The sequence below is a fragment of the Chionomys nivalis genome, chromosome 17 (genome assembly GCF_950005125.1).
Source record: "Chionomys nivalis chromosome 17, mChiNiv1.1, whole genome shotgun sequence".
Taxonomy (NCBI): Eukaryota; Metazoa; Chordata; class Mammalia; order Rodentia; family Cricetidae; genus Chionomys; species Chionomys nivalis.
This window is the reverse complement of record NC_080102.1, coordinates 5,644,890-5,667,514: the sequence shown is the minus strand read 5'-3', so window position 1 is coordinate 5,667,514 and position 22,625 is coordinate 5,644,890. Positions and strand designations below refer to the sequence as shown.

Here is a 22,625-nt window from a genome sequence, read left to right as displayed (position 1 = left end):
AGACCTTACAGGGGGTCTTGTTCCATCAAACCAAACCACATTATTCTGGAGGGTATCCACAGGTTCCCATCCTCTGAACACAAAAGCAGAACCTCTTTTCCAAAGTAACATATTCATAGACTCAAATTTTGAAATCAAGATACCTTTATAATATATATGTTGGTTTAGCTTTGCAATCCATACAATAAAATGTCTCTCTGTAGTTAGCTTATTCACAATCAAAAAATTCAAAGAAAATACAATAATATACATAATCCAGACATTCTGTGTCTATTCCATCTTTATATATGGCTTACTTTTTTTTACTCTCTTTTTAATATTCATTTTAGTATTTTTACTCCTTTAGTCTTCTCTCTCTCCTAAGCCCATGTACATTAATCCAACACTGTGACCCATTCATAGGTCTTTATTTTTATTTTTGTCTGAATATGTCTTATTGTGTATCTGTAATCATTTTCTGACCAGGAGCACTTCTTAAAATGCTAAGCAGCTTTGCTATGATTAATGCTGCAGCTTTGCCTGTTGATTCCACCCAGTCCAACATGGTGGAGGTATGTTCACTGCCTCTGCGAGCCATGCTCACTGCCCCAGCTCCAGGGATGCAGCGGGTCTGTGTCACCAGTTAAGTCTGTAACACGCTCCTCACAAACCCCATTTAGATTCTCCGTAACAGTACTTCCCGAAAGAGCCAGAATCATTCATGCCACCTGCAGCCAGCAAACAGAGCCTATCAGAAAAAAAATGCAGCTGCTGAGAAACTCCAATTGGTTTCCGTTTTTGTGGGTCTAGAAGCCCTCCCTTTAAAAAGGAAAAAGAAAAGAAAACCTTTCTTAGGTCTTATGTGAATCCATGCCCCACATTGGTTGCCATTTGTAAATGGAGACTGCGCTTTTGTTTCCTGGCCAGCTAGACCCAAATAATCACAAAAAAACTATATTAATTACAACACTATTTGACCAATGGCTCAGGCATACTCCTAGTGAGCTCTTACATCTTAAATTAGCCCATTCCATTAATCTGTGTGTTGTCACTAGGCTGTTTCTTACTGGTAAGGTTCTGGCATCCTTCAGCAGCTACATGGTGTCTCCTTGACTTTGTGTACCCTCTCTCTATTTGGATTTCCTGCCTCGCTTTACTCTGCGAGGCCATTGGCCAAAACAACTTTATTCGTCGACCAATAAAAGCAATATATACAAAAGGACATCCTACTATCCTCAGAAGCCACCCACTTGGGTTCTTTTTTTTTTTAAAGTATTTAATTCTTTGAAAATTGTGTATATATATATATATATATATATATGTGTGTGTGTGTGTGTGTGCAGTGTATTTTAATCTTACCACCTGCTATTGTCTGTCTTCATCCCTTTCCAGAACCTACTGCTTACCCCTCCCAACTTCATACCCTTTTCTCTTTTTCCAATCACCTGCTGAGTCGTTAGTACAGCCCATATGCACACGGTGTGAGGCCATGTGCTGCAACATGGGCAACCTACTTGAAGCCACACCCTTAAAGAAGTCCACCTCTCCCAGCTGCCCTCACCACCTAGGGCCCAGGTCTCATGAGCTTCCCCCTCCCTGTGCTGGAATGTCCACTGTCTTGAGTGTATGCAGGTCTAATTCAGGCACAAGTTCCTGAATGAGCTATTATGTTCAGAAGACATGATTTCACAGCAATTCTCCACAGCCTCTGGCCTCTACCGTTTTTCTGATCCTTCTTCCATGATGTTCCTTGAACCTAGGTGGGCTATATTGCATATGGCCACTAAGCACTCCACCATTGTGTATTTGGCTTTCTGAGATAGGATCTGTGAAGAAGGATAGACTGACTGGCCAGCAGTGAGCCTCGGGTACGCATGTCTCTCCTCCTCAGCGATGAGATTGAATGATTGCACACCACCACACCTGCTGTCTTCACAGGGGCACTAGAGATTGAACTCGGGGCTTTCTGCTTACAAAGCAAGTACTTTACCAACTGAACTGTCTCCTCAGCCCCAGTGATAGCCTTTGTTTTTTGTTTGCTTGTTTTTTTTTTTTTTTTCAAAATACATCTCTTTTATTGGAATTGACCCCTTCTTATTAGTGTTTTCTTACAAGTTTTCTTTGTTGGCTTATCTTTTTTCTTCCTACACATGGAGTTAAGTACATGGTATTATTGAACTATGTAAGTCGAGAAAAGGGGAAGTTACAATAAGAACAAAGGCGTTCTCTCTTTAATGTGTAAGTAGATGTAGGAAAAGCACGTGCTGAGCCAGCCAGATGAATGCTGTGACTTCATTTCATCAACACTAGCCAAGACTACAGATGGGGGAAGGTGTGCTCAAATTGTCCTGTGGAGATTATTTTGAAGTGCACACAAAATACATACCACATTTATGTATCTTTCTTGAAGTATGCTGTTTGCTTTAAGTTACTTTAAACACATATGACATCATTTAGCCCTGTATTTATTACATTTTTCCCCCAAGACAGGATTTCTCTGTGTAACAGCCCTGACTATCCTGGAACTACCTTTGTAGGTCAGGCTGTCCTTGAACTCACAGAGATCCGCCTGCCTCTGCCTCCTGATTAATCCTGTGCTGGGATTACAGGCGTGCGCCACCACAGCCACCTTATTACATATTTCTTGCAATAACTGTTGTGTTTCTTAGATTCAGCTAATAATTATACATCCTTCCTCATCTGTTATTTCCTTGAAAATACCAATTCTTTTTCGTGCCCTTCATATTTGTCTTGTGAGGTTTAGTAGTCAGTGAGTGTGATTTACTAACTTGTATGTCAGTTTTATAAAACTCAAACCACGTACACTTCATTTGTCCCTTAACCTCAAGTACTTATTGTCATAAAGTGTCAACTCTTGCCAGCTCTGAAATGAAACCTAGTTTTTCATCCTTTGAACAGGAAACTGTACATTTTCTTTTACAAGTAGTTTAGGTCCAATCATAAATTTCATTGCTAACTTCTTTTCTCCAAGCTTTAAAAATGTTGAACTCTGAAACTGAAGGATTTATTTGACATGGTTTTGACATGATCTCTTCTCTCCCATCCTCATCTTAATAAAAGTCATCTGAAGCCTTCCACTTTTAAATTGATGGCTTTTAAAAATAGGCCGTAAGTTTTAATCCTACTTTTACAACCACAGTTCTGTGTTTTTACTGTAAGATTATTGAAATATTAATAGAAACTTGAAGTCTTAGGTTTGTATTAGTTTTGCTTAATTTTTAATTCATGCAAACGATATCTTTATTTTAAACTGGGAATATAATGGCAAAATCTTATTAATAAATCCATCAAAGGACCTCTCCACCTATTCATTCTTTAGCAGATTCTCTCCTGAGGAGAAGAATACATGATAAATAGAAACAGTTTTTGGTTAAACCCTTTGGTGAACTTCGTCCCCAGGGTTGGACATGTGTCACTGTTTTCTGTAAGTCATTGCAGACGTCCTGGCACTAGATCCCCTGTAAATAAATGATGGACTCTGAGGGATCTTAACCAGGTCCCCGTGTGCCCGCAAAGACGGTGTTACCCGAGCTGGAAGCTGACTTCATTTCCCTCTTGTTGTTGTTTCTTCTTTGTTTGGTTTAGTTTTCTGCGCTGGGTCTTGCTATGTAGTCTAAGTAGACTTCAGTGTCTCAGTCTTCCTGCCTTCACCTTCCAGTTGCAAACAGCACCACCTCAGCAACTTGCTGTCTTTTTAATGAACAATTAAAAGCCATTTGATGTGGGGGCAGGGTTCTACTCCTACAGTTAATGAAGAATTTATAAAAGCTGTAGATGTGTGTCATCATTCATGCATGAATTTTGTTTATGTCTAAAGGTGCCCACCAAAGTAAATTAAATAAATTTGGGGTTTTTTTTTTTCGGTTGTTGTTTATGTTCAAAGAACAAACACTTGATGTTGCTAATTAAGAAACAAGATGAGTTCAAGGCCAGCCTGCTATATAGAGCGAGTTCCAGGATAGGCTCCAAAGCTACACAGAGAAACCCTGTCTCCAAAAACAAAAGAGAGAGAGAGAGAGAGAGAGAGAGAGAGAGAGAGAGAGAGAGAGGAACAAAGACTAATATAGCAATTTTTGATATGTGTGTACATGTGTGTACGTGTGTGTGTTCTTGGAAACCTCATGCCTTACAAATCACACACTAAAATAACAGGACTTTTGAAAGAAGTGGTGTTCGTACTGATCTTTTAGAAGTATTTTACTGTACAGGTATTGGGAACAAATAAAATACCAGTCAGAATACTAATGTGGACAAATAGCAAAGACTTTTTGTGCCTAGAATTGGTCTGTACTGGGCAGCCGTATAGGCCTGATTCATGCTTGTCTCTGCAAGACATTTGTTTCAAACAGAGACCAGTACAATCAAAACAAAAACAAGTAAGTGTGATTCAGACAGATCCTTCCTGGAAGGTGCTTGGTCTACACATGTGCTGGCTTTGCTACTTCCTGAGATGAGCATCCAGAAGAAAGCGGGCAGCTACCTAGGTCTGCAAAGGAGCCACTCCGTGTAATAAAGGAAGGTGCTTCTAGGCTTTTCTTGAAAATAGTTTTTCTTAACTAAAAATTCCTACTTCGGATGATTTGCATGCTAGGAAATTTTTCATACAATTTTACATTATCCTAACAAAATTCCTCCCATTGCCAATTACATACACTCTTATTGTATGTCAATCCATTACACTCTTATGGATTGAAGAATGAACTAGACCATAGCTAAAATAATTCTGTATAAGCAATAGAGAAGGCATGGATTGAATGAATGTAGGAAAACAAGGTTAACATTGAATGCTATAAATTCGAAGTTCTGGAAAAGTCTAGAAAGGTGAGGTTTAAACAAGCTAAAAATACAAGCATTTTGTTTTAAAACAAAAAAAGTTATAAACGTAGGGCTAGAAAGCTGGCTCATTGGTTAAGCACACTGGCTGCTCTTCCAGAAGACTCGGGTTCAATTCCCAGCACCTACATGGCAGCTCACAACTGTCTCTAACTCTACTCCAGGGGATCTGACATCCTCACACAGACATAAATCCAGGCAAACACCAATGCATGTAAGCATCTTTTAAAATGATTGGGCTCTTTAAAGAGTTATAAATAGAGGTTTGAGGTATGTCCCGCACGTCCTCACCCTGGCCTCCACCCAGCCGCTCACTGTATGTCGCACTTTCTTCTTCTGGGGCACAGCTTAGCCTACCTCTGCCCTCCTTCCTGCTGAGCCACGCCCGGCCCCGGAGCAGGCCAGGCTTTACTGTCCACCAGTCTGATTTGTCACGTGTGATATTACTCATTGACCATTCCTTTATCAAAATAATTGTGTTTCCACCTTCAGCACCCTTTGCTTGCTGTTCATGGCTTAAAAGCAAGAAAATAGCAGCTTAAATTTGATCACATTAAACGCAGTAAACCACTACAAATTACGGTTGAGGTTAAACATTAGAGCTGAAGTGTTAGGATGAAAGGGGTTGGGGTGTTTATAACATGCTAGCATAATGAAAGGAATAGGGGTTGAAAGACACTGTAAGGCTGGGCTTTGCTGACAGGTAGTGAAAGCAAGCTCGGCTCCCAACTGAAACTTCCAGTTCTCATGACCAAATCTTGTTTTTGAATGTCTGAGGTGACCTGTGACAGTCTCGAAATGAGTTTCCGTTTTACTCACCTGCCTTTCTCTTCACCAAATGGTGCTGGAGCCAGTGAAGATGTTGAATATAGCATAAAGAGGACTTGGGAACACATAGTTCTGACCATGTTGAATTTGAGCTTGGAATGGCCAGTGAACATTTGACCGTGCAGAGTCCCTGGCTAGAGAGTTTAAGCCCTGACCTGTGGATTGTAGCTGAGCCTGTAAGAGTGCGGGGTGTACCGAGAGTGAAAAGAAGGGGGCTCTGTATGAGCACTGCCTGATCAGAGTGGCTGGGAAGGGGGACCAATCCCAGAAAACCTACAGGGCAGTTGAGGGCAGGGGAACACCAGAAGACGTGTGCAAGCCAGTCAAGGTAGTGGACCCTAACACGAAGCAAAAAAGGCAATGCCAGCTGGGCGGTGGTGGCGCACGCCTTTAATCCCAGCACTCGGGAGGCAGAGGCAGGCAGATCTCTGTGAGTTCGAGACCAGCCTGGTCTACAAGAGCTAGTTCCAGGACAGGCTCCAAAACCACAGAGAAACCCTGTCTCAAAAAACCAAAAAAAAAGGCAATGCCAGGGTCTCTAGAGAGATCTTGGGAACTGGGGACCAAGTGAGTGGTGTGTGTGTCGTTTCTATGACCAAGGTTAGTACGGGAGTCTGACTTCAGTAGATCAAATGACTGCAAAGCAAGGAAAGAAAGAAACGCCCTGATGATCCTGGGTAGCTTCTGGGAATGCACCTCAGATGAGCGTGATGAGGGCAAGTGGGCTGATGGAGATGCTGGGAGTCGTCAACATGGAGAAATTAAAACTAAGTGTGACTGGGTTATACTGCAGCCAAGCCAGTAATGCAGATGAGAGCCATTGCCTGTGTGGTACAGACAGACTCTTAATTGAAACCAAAAAGACGGATTTGAATAGTTTGTTTCTGCAGTTTAAAGCATTCTTTCACAGCTATGGGAGGTTATGTTATGGTTGTGCCAGAGTTTATTTACACACCCAACCAATACAGTGCATTTGGGTGAACTGACTAAAGTGGCGGGGATCACCATAACGAATAGTGAGTATTTGAAATTGATATTTTAATCCTGACTTAAAGTTTGTACAGTGATGTGTGTATTTCCGTGGAATCTCATTAGCATACAGTTTTAATGAGTCTGTAGATCACCTGAAGGCTCTTTTAAAGCCTCTGCCGCAGAAAGCCAGATTCTAGCATGCTGTAGATGTGCAAAACAAAGTCAGAATATCTAAAATGAGTTCAAGGAAAATCTTCGATACTATAATTTAGTTCTGTACTTACTAAGAGGAATGAGGTATACCTTAAAATAATGTCACTAAGAATACAGATAGAAATGTAAGTGTAGTAAGTCTTAAAATAACCACTCCTGTCTGTGGTGGCATGTCTCAGCCCTGTGGAGGTGTGTACAGTGTTCATGAGTATCCAGGTGTGCTCAGACATGTTCATGTGTGTTCGTGTGTGTTTATGCACAGTTACATGTCCTGTGTTCACGCAGAAGTTTTATTTTTTGGTATGTGAGCACCACCTATTGGTTTCTCATGCACTTGGATTTTTTTTTCTTAAAACCTAATTTAAAAAAAAAAAAAACGAAAAATAATAATCTTTCTAGCTTTCCCTAGAGTTAGTCCAGTGTTTATTTAAAAGTTGGCGGTTTTATGCTGCGGATAATCTACTAGGTAAAAGTGACCAGAATAAGGCCTTAGACTTTTCCCGTGAGATCGTGGCAGCTGTCATGAAGCAGAGACAAAGCAGTGTGTTATTTCAATAAATCTTTATAAGAGAATTACACCCGAAGAAATCAAGTCTTTCTCGGAGCCATCATTCCTTAAAATCAATCTTTTTTCTTGTAAGGGAGGGAATTTACTCTCTGGTGTAGTCAGAGATTACCTCAGACACTGATCTTCTTGCCTCTGCTTCCCAAGTGCTGGGAATGGAGGAGCTCTCCACCATGCCCAGCTCAAAGAGTTTACTAGTAATGAAACTAGCGATGGCAGCCAGTTAATAAATAATCAGTGAGTAACAGTGGCCTTGATTGTGACTGGGCATGAAGGCAGAGCCCTTGGTGTTTGTGCCCTGTATTCTGGGCTGTGAATCTCCATGTCCTGAGATCTTGATCTGACTCTTGGCCAGTGCAGTCTAGTTCCCTCTTAGGTTTGAGTCTTTGCTCTGCAGTAGGACAGACTTTAAAACATCGATGTGGGTTTTCTGCAGACAGTGAGTTGTTCAGTAGACACAAGAATTTACTGTCTAATCTACATGGGAAGTAGAAAAAGACAAGATCTCATGAGTAAATTGGGAACATGGGGATCATGAGAGAGAGGGTAGAAGGGGAGGGGGAAGGAAGGGAGGGAAGCAGATAAAAATGTATAGCTCAATAAAATCAATAAAAGAAAGAGCAAAAAAAAGGATTGACTGTAAGCAGTTTGGCTTGCTTTATTTTGAACACCGTTGATGACATTTCTTTAACTGCATTTTATTTCCTGTCCATCCTTGGCCTAAATTAAGTGGGCATCAACCTCTATTTAAAAGGAAGGATTTTACACACACACACAGAGAGAGAGAGAGAGAGAGAGAGAGAGAGAGAGAGAGAGAGCACACAAGGAATCTTTCTTGTTGAGTGCATCTGTGATGGGAAATTGTCTGTTTGTGAGGATGCAACTAAGACTCCTCACCTACAGATGTAAACACATCAGTAGAAACGGCTCATAGGAAAACAGTCTTTCTGTGTGTGTGTGTGTGTCTGTGTGTGTGTGTGTGTGTGTGTGTGTATACTGGGGTCCTGGTGCATCTGTAGAGTCATTCTCCTTCAGACCACAGCCCTGTGATTATGCGGAGAGTATTAATGCAGTGGCGCAGGGACAGTTTGCAGTGTTTTAATATCTTACCGTCTGTATCCAGTGGCCTACTTCATCAAACACTGCAGTTCCATATTTATGGTTATCTAAAGCTCACTGAAAACAGCTTGATGATCCTAAAGATCTAAGTACATTTACTGAATAGATATTCAACATTTGGTAGCTCACAGTAAAATGAATTTAAAAGATAAACGTGAGAAAAGATCGATGGGGGAATTGATTGATATCTGCACTTAAACCTAAAAATTCTGATGCCCGAGTGATCTAATTGGAGATTTTCCTTGCCTGCCAGTAAGTAAGGATAAGGTTCTTTTTCTAAAGGGGAAGGAAATAAAATACCAGAGTGGAATAGAGGCTTTCTGAGCCGAACCACGTCTTCCTGCATGTGATTTCACATCTGAAGTGTTTGGGTTTTGCTTTTGTTTTTTTAAAGAGATACTGTCTTTTTGTTAGGATGTAGTGATTAGCTAAGGTCGCTTTGGCTGTCTTCCAGCTTGTGGAGAGACTCCAGAACAAATTCGAGCCCCGAGCGGAATAATCACGAGCCCGGGCTGGCCTTCTGAGTACCCCGCCAAGATCAACTGTAGCTGGCTCATACGGGCAAACCCAGGGGAAATCATTACTATAAGGTAATTCTGATCCTTTCACATGGTTGGTCTTTTATTTAGAAATGTAAATGCGGTTTCCAAATATCATTGTCAAAGGTACAGCAATATAAAAATATTTTGCAGAACATAAAATAAGTTATGGTTATCATTTAAAGAGTAAGACAATGACCTAACTAACCTGGTTTTCAGCATTTTCAGGTTTCTGTTGCTCATAGCAAATATGCTGATCTGGAACTCCTGTGGCCTCAGCCTCCAGAGTGCTGGATTCCCTCTTCTGAATCCAGGATAAACACATCATATAAAGTATAATCCACTACACCCAGCTATTGTAACTGCTTCTTAACAAAAGCAGAAATTGCTAAATAGCTTGTTAGGATCGAGAGTGACCTTTAGCAGTGTGTAGACAAATAGAACCCACCAATCAGCTCCAAGATCCAAGCCATGACTTCAGCCTCGTCCATTGTCTCCTCTTCTTTAAAGAAGTTGCAGTACAATTGTCGGTGGACATGCGTGTCCTTATATAACTAAACATGCTATTGAACACATCTTCATTTTTTTTTGCTTTCTTTGGTGTGTAATTGCATGTGTTGCAGGTGTGTTTACCCATGTTTGCACATGTTGAGACCAGAAGCTAACATTGGGTGTATTCCCTTTCTTTTAGAAGGGTCTCTCACTGAGCCTAGACTAGTGGACACGAGCCTATTACCCCCGCCCCGGCCCCTCTGTGCACTAGGCTTACAGACATGTGCCACCATGTCACATGTTCTGGGCATTGTGTTTGCACAGGAAGCACTTCTCTCACAAAGCCATCTCCTCGGCCCCCCTTTTATAATTTAGAAACAAAATAACATAGTTCAAGAATACAGAGTGAGGGCGGAGAGACTGTTCAGTCACCTGCACATGAAAACCCAGGTCTGAAAGCCCGCCAGTCCACTCATTTGACAAACTCCAGTCCCCATGAGAGATCTCATGGTGAGTGGAGTCTGAAGAACGAACACCAGGTGAAGCTGACCTTTGACCACGTGTACACGTATGTGCACATGCCCCCCCCAGGAACATGTGTGTATACTACACACACACCTAGAAAATGATTGAAAACTTATTACTTGTACAACCTACACTAACTTAAAGTGAAATGACTCGAAGTGAGGGCTGCAGGTGCCGCTCAGAGTAAGGGGTTTGCTTGGGCGAAGGTGTGGGCTTGACCCTGACAGACAAGCACAATCGTGAAATACATAGGAATATGGAAGTGCGCTGGGTTTTGTGTGTTTGTTTAATATTTTAAGAGCTGGAACTGACCTTCAACTTGACACGTAGCCAAGGATGACCCAAATTCATAATCTTCTTGCCTCACTTCCTTTTTTTTAACATTTATTTATTATGTATGCGTTGTTCTACCTGCACACATCCCTGCGACAGAGGAGGGCGCCAGATCTCATTTCAGATGGCTGTGAGCCACCACGTGGTTGCTGGGAATTGAACTCAGGACCTCTGGAAAAGCAGTCAATGCTCTTAACCACTGAGCCATCTCTCCAGCTCCCTGCCTTAGCTTCCTTCAGAAACAGATGTTCAAACAGTTGAATTCAAGTGGGGAAGAATGATGTAGACTATGCGAGTGAGAGCTCCCTGCAGAGACTTTAGAGATGGAGGCATCAGCCACTTCTCCTTCACTCTTCTCCCTCAGCCCTTAGACAGAAAATATGAGTCAAAGCCGGGGTCTGCCTGTTTTGCTTAGGAAGGCTGTGAAAAAGCCGCTCGTAGCCATTGGTCGCACCCCAGCAAACATGGATCACTTTGCCACATACGGACTTCATGGGAGAATCTGTGGGTGTGTGAGCCACCACTTGAGACCAGTTGTTAAAAAAGAAACCTGGATAAGGAACACAGAGGAGAGGAGGAGGAAGGGAGAGAGGTCCATCCAAAGAGCCTCCCACAAAGTAAGCCCACACCCCAATCTCCAGACTGTATGAAAAAAAGTAAGTGCTAAGATAAACAGCCAACATAATCCACCTGTAACACAGCTACCGAGATATTGTAATGTTTAGGATATCAGGACTTTCTTTTTAACCTTTTTGTCCTCTCAGTTCTTGGTAGTCTGGTCAAACCAATGAACTAATTCCAAGAATGTTTCTTAATTTATAAAACACATCATATTACAAAGTATAATCGCATTAAAACATAACTGCTGGGTATATCTGAACATTTATAATATATTTTTATTGGCATGTTCATGAAAACAAATCACAGTTCTAATAGCTTCTGGTGTAAATGGTATCTTTAGAAAGTTAAAAACTTAGATGTAATGTGAAAATCCCACTTGTAAGAGAGAGGGGCGTGCACACAGGGATCTCGGGAAGTGTGGTATGTGATGCTGGCAGGGCCGGGACGAGCACAGCCTGCACAGAGAGAACGCAGTTAGTGCCCTTGTCGCCTGGCCTGAAGCAGAGCAGAGAGATAAAGTCGCGTTTTCGTTTGTTAGGGAGCCATGTCCAGATGCGGGAAGCAGAATTAGATTCTCATTTCTCCCAAGCAGTGGCTGCTGCCCTGTTCTTGTTTGACTTTTTTCCCACTTTCTTGAGCCCGTATTTTAGGAACAACATGATAATGGTTAATTATAAAGTGATTTATATGAAAGATTATTCCCAAACTCGAGGGCCAGTCACAGCACATGTTACTCTTGTTTGTTGCCCCTTCTTCTCCTTCCCCATCCTCTCTCTGGAAACTTAGCTGGAGCTGCCTTGAAGAAGTGGGTGACCTAGCCTAACTGAAGAGAGAGGAGTTTCTGTAGGGCACCTCCGCCATGCTTGAATTGGTGACTCAAGCAGGAAGAACTGCAGGAGGTCAGGATCCGAAAGGGTTTCCCTGGATACAGACAAGGAGCCTGTGCTGTCAGCTGGCCTTCAGCAGGGTTCTGGAATCTGCTGTTACCTTATGAACCTGAGGGAGCGATGCAGGCACAAGGCCCTAGCAGCTGGCGTGTGATGGCTGACAGTGTGGCTGTCTGCTGCTGCGGACATCTTCCATTATGATGTCTTCCGTTACGTCTCATTTTTATGAACATTCTTGTCAAATTATTTTAAAGCCTCTTCCAACGTTCTCTTCTTTTAGTTTTCAGGACTTTGATATCCAGGGATCCAGAAGGTGTAGTTTGGACTGGTTAACAATAGAAACATACAAGAATATTGAAAGTTACAGAGCTTGTGGGTCCACAGTCCCGCCTCCATATATCTCCTCACAAGACCACGTTTGGATCCGGTTCCATTCGGATGACAGCGTGTCCAGGAAAGGCTTCAGACTGGCGTATTTTTCAGGTGTGGTGTTAACTGCTCTTCACTTTTACTTGTTTTCTGAACACTGTTTAATCATGTGTCGGCCCTCAACGATTGGAAGCTGAAGTCAGCTGCCCTCAGATTGAGTATCCAATTCGGTGTTTCTGCAACCATAATAAGCTGTCTAATTTCATAAACTAGGGTCTGTCTTTTAAAACATCCTAAATATATTTGTCTTGAAAGCGTGCTTTTCTCTAAGCTTTTGCCCTTATTGCAGAGATCTCATGAGAGTGTATTTTCTGGTGTGTGAATTACTTCTCATTACATCTAAAGCAAAAGACAGCCCCCTCCCACCAGCACAGTTCACAGTCTCCGGGTTTTTGATGTTTCTTTTCCTAAACCACTCTCCAACATGAGCAGGTCACCACATGTGGAAAGTTTAGAGCACTGGGTGCCTTTGCCACGTTCACGCAGCCTGGAGGGCTCCTGCCGCCTCCTCATCCATACGTAGGTTGTTAGTGGACAGGCAACAACGGTTCAGCCTGCCGAATCTGCTAGCATGGGAATCTGCTAGGGTCTGGTTCATTTCTGTTGCTCTTGTGGAATATTTAACACGGCATACTGAAATAATTAGAATTCCCTAAGCACTTCTTCCCCCGTCCTTTATGAGCAATTCTCCAAACTTCCCAGACTTCTACCCTCCCGGAAGCGGAACTGTACCCGGCAATAGGCACTAGTGATCGTCGGAAAGTCACTCCGTGAACTGTTTGCAATTGTGTTAAAAATAAACTGTAAAATGGAAGCATTTCATCATGATTACATGGAGCATGAGCAACTTAAAGTTAAGATGGCAGTTTATGAAAAGCAAGTCGAAACTGTAAAACACTGCAAGTGCGCATAGCAAAATGCTGCTTTGTTTGAGGACAGAGGAAGAGCGAGAGGAGAGTGTGAAAGATTATTTGCAAAGTGCTGGCCTGGACGGTTTTTCTTCCTTCAAACGTGTGTCCTGTTTTAGTGATGTTCATAAAATGTTAAGCTCTTAGGCAGTATATCCTTTGGCCCGTGTGTCTTACGTCATTCTCTCAGTGTTCTGTAGTGAAATAGCATCTACAAAGTAGAACCGATCCCTTCTGTCGTTAGGGAAACAAGCAAGGAGCAAACAGTTAACAGATGCAATTGCCGGGTGTGTGGTGCTGGTGCCGATGTCTCACCAGGACGTTAACACACTTTCCACGGGGTTTTAAGCCCTATCGCTCGAGCTTAGTCATCATCATTATATAAATTATGCCTGTCTTCTGTATTGTGGCTGGGTCTGATTTTCCTCTTCCCTCGCCGTTTCCCTTCCCCCACATTCTCCCAGGGAAATCTGAGGAGCCAAACTGTGCCTGTGATCAGTTCCGCTGTGGTAATGGGAAGTGCATTCCAGAAGCCTGGAAATGTAACAGCATGGACGAGTGTGGAGATAGTTCTGACGAGGAGGTGTGCGCCAAAGGCGCCAACCCCCCAACTGCGGCTGCTTTCCAGCCCTGCGCCTACAACCAGTTCCAGTGTCTGTCCCGCTTCACCAAAGTCTACACTTGCCTCCCCGAGTCCTTAAAGTGTGACGGGAACATTGACTGCCTGGACCTGGGGGACGAGATAGACTGCGACGTGCCGACGTGTGGACAGTGGCTAAAATACTTCTATGGCACTTTCAACTCTCCCAACTACCCAGACTTCTACCCTCCCGGGAGTAACTGCACCTGGCTGATAGACACTGGTGATCACCGGAAGGTCATTCTCCGCTTCACGGACTTTAAACTTGATGGTACTGGTTACGGTGACTATGTCAAAATATATGACGGGCTGGAGGAGAACCCTCGAAAGCTCCTGCGCGTGCTCACTGCTTTCGATTCTCACGCTCCTCTCACCATCGTTTCTTCCTCAGGACAGATAAGGGTGCACTTCTGTGCCGACAAAGTAAATGCGGCAAGGGGCTTTAACGCTACTTACCAAGTAGACGGCTTCTGTCTGCCGTGGGAGATACCCTGCGGTGGGAACTGGGGGTGTTACACGGAGCAGCAGCGGTGCGATGGCTATTGGCACTGCCCGAACGGGAGGGATGAAATCAACTGTACCATGTGCCAAAAGGAAGAATTCCCGTGTTCTCGAAATGGTGTCTGCTACCCTCGCTCTGACCGCTGCAACTACCAAAATCATTGCCCGAATGGATCCGATGAAAAAAACTGCTTCTTTTGCCAGCCAGGGAATTTTCACTGTAAAAACAACCGCTGTGTGTTTGAAAGCTGGGTGTGCGACTCCCAGGACGACTGCGGTGATGGCAGCGATGAGGAGAACTGCCCGGTTATCGTGCCCACCAGGGTCATAACTGCCGCCGTCATCGGGAGCCTCATCTGTGGCCTGCTCCTCGTCATTGCGCTGGGCTGCACTTGCAAGCTCTATTCTCTGAGGATGTTTGAACGCAGGTCAGTACCAAGTTTGTGGTTTCTACAGTAAACACGTGTCCCTGGGAGTGGTGTGTGTGTGTGTGTGTGTGGCTGGGTTGTTAAAACGCTTGCCATGCAAAATGAGGAGCTGCATTAACCCACAGAATTAAACGTGGTAGTGAACACGTGTGATTCCAGTGCCAGTAGAGACACGAGGATCCCTGGGGTTTGAATACCAGCCCGCCTAATGAGCAAACTCTGGGTTTCTGTGAGAGGCCTTGCCTCTGTAAACAAGGTGGATGGTTACTGACACCTGAGCTTGGCCTCTGGCCTCCACAGGAGCTTACTCTCACATGCGCACATGCATGATTTAAAAGTGTGGCCCAGATGTTTGCCATAAGTCCTTTGAATGTGCTTTAGAGATGTATAAATGTTTAGAATATATAAAATTAGGATGAAAAGCCCAATAGTCAAGGATAAATATAGTACAAATAATATTTAGTTTTATGAGATAAGAAATATATTTACTAGGTTACTGTCTGGAGGAGATTTTGCAAACTGTTATTCTCAGTTACAGTTTTATCTTGTCTTTATAAATATGCAATAATTCCACATATCAGAACCTCCAGTGTTTATAGCTTCCTACAAGTGAGGAGAAAATAAATGAGCCATAGTTTCACCAGGCAGGCTCACAATAAGAGGAGAGCGGTGAGTCAACCGTGTAACTGAGTGAGCACCCTCATGGTGGCGGCATGTGGAAGCCCTCGCTCCAGAGGTGCCTGTTGCAATATGAGAGCAGGATGTGGAGAAGAGATGCCGAGGGAGGGGGCTTCTCTGCAGACGTGTGTAGAGATTAAAATAAAAGCCTTGCTCCAAGAATAAACACCTAATTCACTGGGTCTGGAGCCTTGGAAACATGCAGTGGACTAGCAGCACAGAGAGGGAAACTCGAGGCCTGGCCGTGTGCAGTTCAGTGAGAGATAGGATCTCGGCTGAGCCCCAAGGAGGCTGGACTCTAGGGAGAGCAGCTTCCAGCGTGGTTGAAGATAAACTGAAAGAAGTTAATGGCAGAGACGGCTCCCAGGAGGCTACTGTGGGGACGGCTGCTTCAGTTCTAACAGTTACAGATTATCAGTTAACAGAGAGCTAAAGGTCACAGCTGGTGCGCAGGTGCACAGGGCCCCGATGGAGCTGCTGCATCTTCCCTTGCAGCAAATGCAGATACCTGAAAACCTTGACCATACTCCGGCAATGGTGTAACACGGTGCAGAGTCGGGCCTCCAGTTCCATCCGGCTGCTGCCGGCAGTAGACTGGGGGCTCATTTCACTCCGACCTGAAAAAAACGATGTGTGAGACTTGATGGCTACGGTGTCTTCTGACGCCTTTCAACAGTTGTCTCCTAGACTAGGGCTTGGGGTTTTGACATCTGTTATCGTGTACCCTTTACAGAGCTTTCCAGTCTGCTAGAACACAGTCACCTAGGTTCTTGCTAGCATGAAGCTCCTCTGGACACTCCGCTCTCCTCAGCCTTGCTGAGGGCAGCCTATTCCCAGATAGGAGCGGTTCGTTGAGTCAGTTGGCTGAGAGCCAGCTGGTCTTCAGCACTGATGGGAAACACTGATGCGCGCCTTCTTTTGACCCCTTTATTCCCCTTTACAAAGGTCGTTTGAGACCCAGCTGTCCCGAGTGGAAGCGGAACTGCTGCGAAGAGAAGCCCCTCCCTCCTATGGACAGTTGATCGCTCAGGGCTTAATCCCACCAGTGGAGGATTTTCCCGTTTGTTCACCTAATCAGGTATAATTCGGATTTTAATGCTTTGTCATTTAATGCTTTTAAAGTTTCTATGTAGTAAAACAGGAACCCTTAGCTTTAGGAATTTTCAGTCAAGCAAATATTAAATATATGGAGAAATGAATTTATAAATTTTTATTATATTTTAAACAGAATCTATAAAATTCTAATTCTTATTATTATGATATGATTGTTCTTAGATATTTTTCTTTTTATAATGAGTACACTGAAATTTAAAATTTTCCAATTGAACTGAACACTTAGAGATTTAAGAACGAATACTTAATACTAACAATACTAACAATGTTCTTAACCAGTTTTAAGTGAAAGTAACTGGAAAAGTTCTTTGCTCCTCATTTGAGGGAGAACTTCTGGCTGAATTTTGCACTGTTTAAAAATTTGGTCCACTATCTTTGGGTTGTAATTCATGTTTCTTGATTCTTCAAATTTCTCAGTAAGTTTTTTTTAAATATACCACGGTTCACTTTAGTCAGGATTTATATGCATTTAGATTTTAAATGTGTTCACAAGTGTCTTTAAAAATGATGCTCAGACTTAGAACTGAAAAAATAGTATTTTCCCAGTGATCTAACCCTTTAAATACAGAACGCCCTTTCACTTCTGGCATTGCCACCTTACTTGAGTGTTCAGCAGATCCTTGGTCAGAATTTGTAGGTTTTGAACATTTTTCCAGGTGTAATTTATAATTCAGAATTTATACTGGTCAAAATTTAGGGAGTAAAATGGAAAAAAAACTATAGTGTCTTTATATTGTTGACCCTGCCGCAGTCAGAGCTTCTTTGAAGGTAGGTGAGGGACGTGGTTGACTCTCCACATCCTCCCATCCTCCTCCCCGCTGTGCCTACAAAGCCACAGACCCTGGGACTGCTCACCGCTGGGACCATTTGCAAGTTCAGGGGCTTCCCCAGCTCCCTCTGGTTTTCTAGCTCAGTAAGAGGATTTGAAAGGCTCACTGGGCGCTGTTTGTCCATGAGATTGCCATGATTCTGTTCTGTGATTGAAACAGACTGAGGGAAAGTGCAGGGCAGAGTTCAGGCAGCCCAGCTGACGGCATTGCTGTTTGCCCCTGTGCGACAGTATTGTGTGTTTGTTACCAACGAAGGACACTCCCCTGGGCCCCCATCCAGACACACTAGTCACCACACACTAGTATGTGGCTAATCTAAACTAATCTAAGTCTGTAGCCCTCCCTGCAGCCGCCACCCCGCCCTGACTCTCCAGAGCCCCACCCTAAGTCACATCATGGTAGCTGCCAGCCAGTCTCCAGGGAGACGCCCCTTTCTGTCGCCATGACACTCCAGAAGCCAAGTCAGAGGCCTCCAGGAGGGCTGAGTTCTTTGTTCCTCATTGCTCCGTTCTCTAGAGTTCGTGAAAGAATTCTGTTTAAACATTTTAAATGAAATAGTCCTTGAACAGTAAACTAGGCTTTGTTTAATAAAACCAAACTCTCAAGTTTTCTGGCAACAAATTATCAACTTCGCACAAGTTTTTAAAAGAAAATAAGTTTGTAATTTGCCATCTAGTATAAAATAAGAAATGTTTTCGGGGAGTGCCTGCCGCTTCAGTCCAAGCTCTAGGCTCCCATCCACCTGACTCCCATGAAGTGTCCTGTAGAGTCCAGGTTACACTGGCAGCCTTGTGAGCAGGCTTCTGACCAGGTGGAGAATGACTCCTGACTGGCAGAGGTCAGAGTTGGGGTCAAGTGTGCTGAGGGCCTGCCCGCCTCTGCTCCCCGCTGTGCGGATAACCTGCCCCTCTTGACTGTGGCTTGAATACTAGGTCTGCGGAGAAGTTCTTTCTAAGTTTAACTACTGTTCGTTTTTATTGTGTAGTTAGATGCTTCTTAACTGGTGGAAAACTTACACATTTTGTACTGAAAGTCCATGTGTGCTGTTAGGCAAATGTATTGTCCTAAAGCTAGGCTAGGAAATGCTCCCTGATGGTGGCCTCTTAGCATTTGCTGAACTGTTTTCAGACTATACAGGCATAATGTGTGAGCAGGACGAACACGGGTGGAGAGCGGAAGCTAGCGTGTCTCCCCCATTCTCTTCCTTCTGGGCCCTGGCAGGGTAGACCGTTGTGTAAGGAGTGTGTCGGCTAGCCTTTGCCAAGATAGGTAGGATTTTAAGTGCTGGATCCAGGATCATTAAAGCTGTATTTGCTCCAACTCCATAACCACCAGGTGGAGCTTAAACACTACTCAAGTGCTGCATGTTTAAAGATAATCTAACACTATCATCTAGAACAAAAGAATCTATCTTTTAATTACATTTATTTACTGTTGTGTCTGGAAGAGGGTGCACGCTTGCTATGATGCCATCTGTGGTGGTCAGAGGACAACTTTGCCTGGGTCCCTTGGGCTCCAGGTTCAAACTCGGGTGCCAGGCATGGGGCTCATGCCTTCACTGGATGGGCCGTCTTGCTGACCCCAGGCGTGGGGCTCATGCCTTCACCGGATGGGCCGTCTTGCTGGCCCCTAGGTTTCTTTTAGTTGAGCAAGATACTTTTATTATGTGCAATTAATTTGTGAAGCATTTCATATTTTAAAGTCTGTATTTTTTTTAAATTATCCATTTTTAAAACTAATATGGTTTAATCCTAAACTGAAAACTAAGCTAATTGTTAAAATTGAGGAGTCCAAATGTATACTTTTGATTTCTAGTCTCTCTTACAAGCGTGCTCAGTCCTTTATTTGTGGCCGTGTAACTGGATCCTCAGTATTCATTGGCTCGGTCTGGAAACCAGCTCTGAAATGCCATTCCCACATGGACAGGACAGTTTAGCCTGGTAAAGCAAGGCTAACTTATTAACTTATTTAAGAGGGTAAAAGATCGTAAACATAAAATGATGCCAGGTCACTTAGTGAAATATGCTAGAGATTTATCAGTCTTCTGGTTGTAAATGTATTTATCTTCCTACACTTGGTACAATTTTAGGATTGGATTCTTATTGACGTTTGAAATAAAATAACTTAGAATTGGCATAACTATTACTGTAAAGTTGAGATTGAAGTCAGGTTAGAGCCGAGGGGATTTACTTCATCCTCCAACCCTGAAACAGTGGCCAAAGAACACTCTTCATCTTGACACTTCGTTATTGATGGTCTTACTTTTCCCCCTCTTAATTTTTTGCAGGCTTCGGTTTTAGAAAACCTGAGGCTAGCTGTCCGGTCTCAGCTGGGATTCACGTCAATCAGGCTTCCTATGAGCGGCAGATCTAGCAGCATTTGGAATCGTATTTTTAACTTTGCAAGATCACGGCATTCGGGATCGTTAGCTTTGGTGTCAGCAGATGGAGACGAGGTTGTTCCGAGTCAGAATAGCAGCAGAGAAACGGAAAGGAGTCACCTTCACAGAAGCCTGTTTTCCGTGGAGTCTGACGACACAGACACAGAAAGCGAGAGAAGGGATACGCCGGGAGCGTCTGGTGGAGTGGCTGCGCCGTTGCCCCAGAAAGTCCCTCCCACGACAGCCGTGGAAACCACCGTGGGAACGGGTGGGAATTCCTCAACTCAGAGCACCCGAGGTGGCCATGCAGACGGAAGGGATGTGTCAGGTGTGGAAGCTCCTAGTGTGAGCCCAGCCCGCCACCAGCTCACAAGTGCGTTAAGTCGTATGACTCAGGGCCTGCGCTGGGTACGTTTTACATTAGGTCGGTCGAGCTCCACAAATCAGAACCAGAGTCCTTTGAGACAGCTTGATAATGGGGCGAGTGGAAGAGAAGACGACGATGATGTTGAAATGCTAATTCCAGTTTCTGACGGAGCTTCAGACATTGACGCCAGTGACTGCTCCCGACCCCTCCTTGATCTGGCCTCAGACCAAGTACAAGGGCTTAGACAGCCTTCCAGTGCCGCGAACCCTGGAGTCAGAACCGGTAACCGCGATGGCCCCTGCGAGCGCTGTGGCATCGTGCACACCGCCCAGATCCCAGACACTTGCTTAGAAGCAACGATGAAGAGCGAAACGAGTGACGACGAGGCTTTGCTGCTGTGTTAGGATGGCGCACCAGAGAGACTGTGCGAGCTGGAGCAATATCCGTTCATTGTTTTGTATCTTCACAATTAAACTAGTTTTAGTTTAAAATGAAAAGTTGCAGGGTGATTTTTTTTTATTATTATTATTATATTTAGCCTGCATGGTTAAATTAAACACCGTGTAACTCTGTGAGCTGGAGTTCACTGGGTTAGCAGCTAACAATGCATTGTGTATTGGTACTCCAGTCACGAGCTGCCATTTGTTGTTACTTGTTTTGTTTTAGATCCTGGTACTTTAGTTTAATAGTAGAAATATGGCTGCTTTAATTCCCAGTCTCTTTATCTATCTTATGTTAAAAGATTTGTTTATACAAAATAGTACCTTCTTTTAATTGAATCTTTTATGCTCTTTGACACTATGTAATTTATTATACTAGATGCTAAGGTTATTAATGTACAAAAAAAAAAAGAAAACCCTTGCAATCACCTCTTTATTTGCATAACATTGTCTGCTACTGGATTTCATCATATGGACCTGTCAAAGGGAAAAGATTTTCCTCTTACATTTAACACACAATGGTGTAAAATTTGCGTAGAGTTAGATAAATTACTGTCAGAAAACAAACTTTTATAGATTTTCTAATGCTGACTTTAATACTCTCACATGGTACAGACCAAATGGTAAAATCCCAAGATATTTCTGTTTTCATCTTGATGTAGGGACAGAATTAAGCGGATGAAGATATTCTACTATGCATTAAACTTTGAACTTTATAAACTGTATACAGACATTGTACATGCTAAGTTCCACCTGGTAATGTCTCTCCAGTACAGGGGTGTGCGTGAGTTGGGGAACTTTATAAACTGTGTACAGACATTGTACATGCTAAGTTCCACCTGGTAATGTCTCTCCAGCACAGGGGTGTGCGTGAGTTGGACCCTCGGGCTTTGCACTGGAGCCCTACAAAGGTCTCAGATGAGCTTGGTGTCCAGCCACTACCACTTTAGATGCTATCCTTTGCTACCACAGTGACTATATATTTCCACAGCTTTGGGGGTGGGGGACCATTTTTATTACAACTTGAACTTGCTTTGCTGGTTTCATATTTATTTGTTGTATTTAAAAACTGCATTATTGTAAGAATGATTTTTTTCCAGTATGTTTTATTATTGGGGTTGGGAGGGGAGTCACCACTGTAATCCTGAAAAGCAAATTAAGTTGTTCAGATTGCCCCCTCCTTAAGTAGAGTGAATTACAAAACCCCATTTACTATTTTTTTTTAGTGTCAATTCTTGTTTATTTATTCTTTAGCTGTCTGTTTTAGTAGCTTAATGATTGGGTATGAAGATGTGTTTGTGTGTGATTATTGCTATTTATTACATTTTGAATACTTTGCTGAATGTCATTTTAAAGCATGTTTGAGGTCTTGTGTATCTGTCCTGTTATGCCGTCAGGAATACCTGACTAAAATGTTTTAATATGTATCAAAAATTAAAATAATTTTTTTTATTGCCTTGGGGTACTTTTTAAAATCAAAGTTGTTCCTTACTTTTGTTGACTTTCAGTTCATTTGCCAAGTCAGGCCGCATATAATACAGCTGAAGCCATGAAAGGAGCGAGTCACCAGAGATAAGGTATTCCAGTCAAATTTCCCTAGGGCAGGAGCAATTCCCCTTTAAGAAAGCCGCCTCCTGCTTAATAAATCTTGTCCAGTCTGCTGATGCAAGAGATTCAACATAGCAAATTAACCTTTCGGTCCTAATGATGCTGCTAGTAGCCGGAACTTTGGGGTTGGTTTCCTGAATTTTGCTTCAGGTTTGGTTTGGTTTGGTTTGGTTTGTGGTTCTGAAGATCAAGCCTTGTCCATGCTGATGACATATGTTTTAATTTATTTTTAATTGGCTTGTATAACTTCCTGGTTCAAGAAGTAAAAATAAGTCTCCCTCCTACCCTGACACCCATCCTTTAGTTCTGTTTAAACAGATACACACCAGCACCAGTGTCTTGTACATCTCTCCAAAAACACCATATGCTGTCCATA

General features: G+C 43.2%; 1 protein-coding gene across 2 annotated transcripts in view; it reads left to right on the top strand.

Annotated features, from left to right (window-relative positions):
* Lrp12 (LDL receptor related protein 12) overlaps positions 1-22,095 on the top strand; it is a 75,024-nt gene extending 52,929 nt beyond the window's left edge. For both annotated transcript variants that reach the window (XM_057792462.1, XM_057792461.1), the window contains 5 exons: positions 8,985-9,120; positions 12,208-12,410; positions 13,729-14,833; positions 16,457-16,589; positions 19,742-22,095. In XM_057792462.1, coding sequence (XP_057648445.1) covers positions 8,985-9,120; positions 12,208-12,410; positions 13,729-14,833; positions 16,457-16,589; positions 19,742-20,605 — 2,441 coding nt within the window. In that variant the 3' untranslated portion in view covers positions 20,606-22,095. The remainder of the gene's footprint in view (positions 1-8,984; positions 9,121-12,207; positions 12,411-13,728; positions 14,834-16,456; positions 16,590-19,741) is intronic.
* Positions 22,096-22,625: the final 530 nt, after the last annotated feature.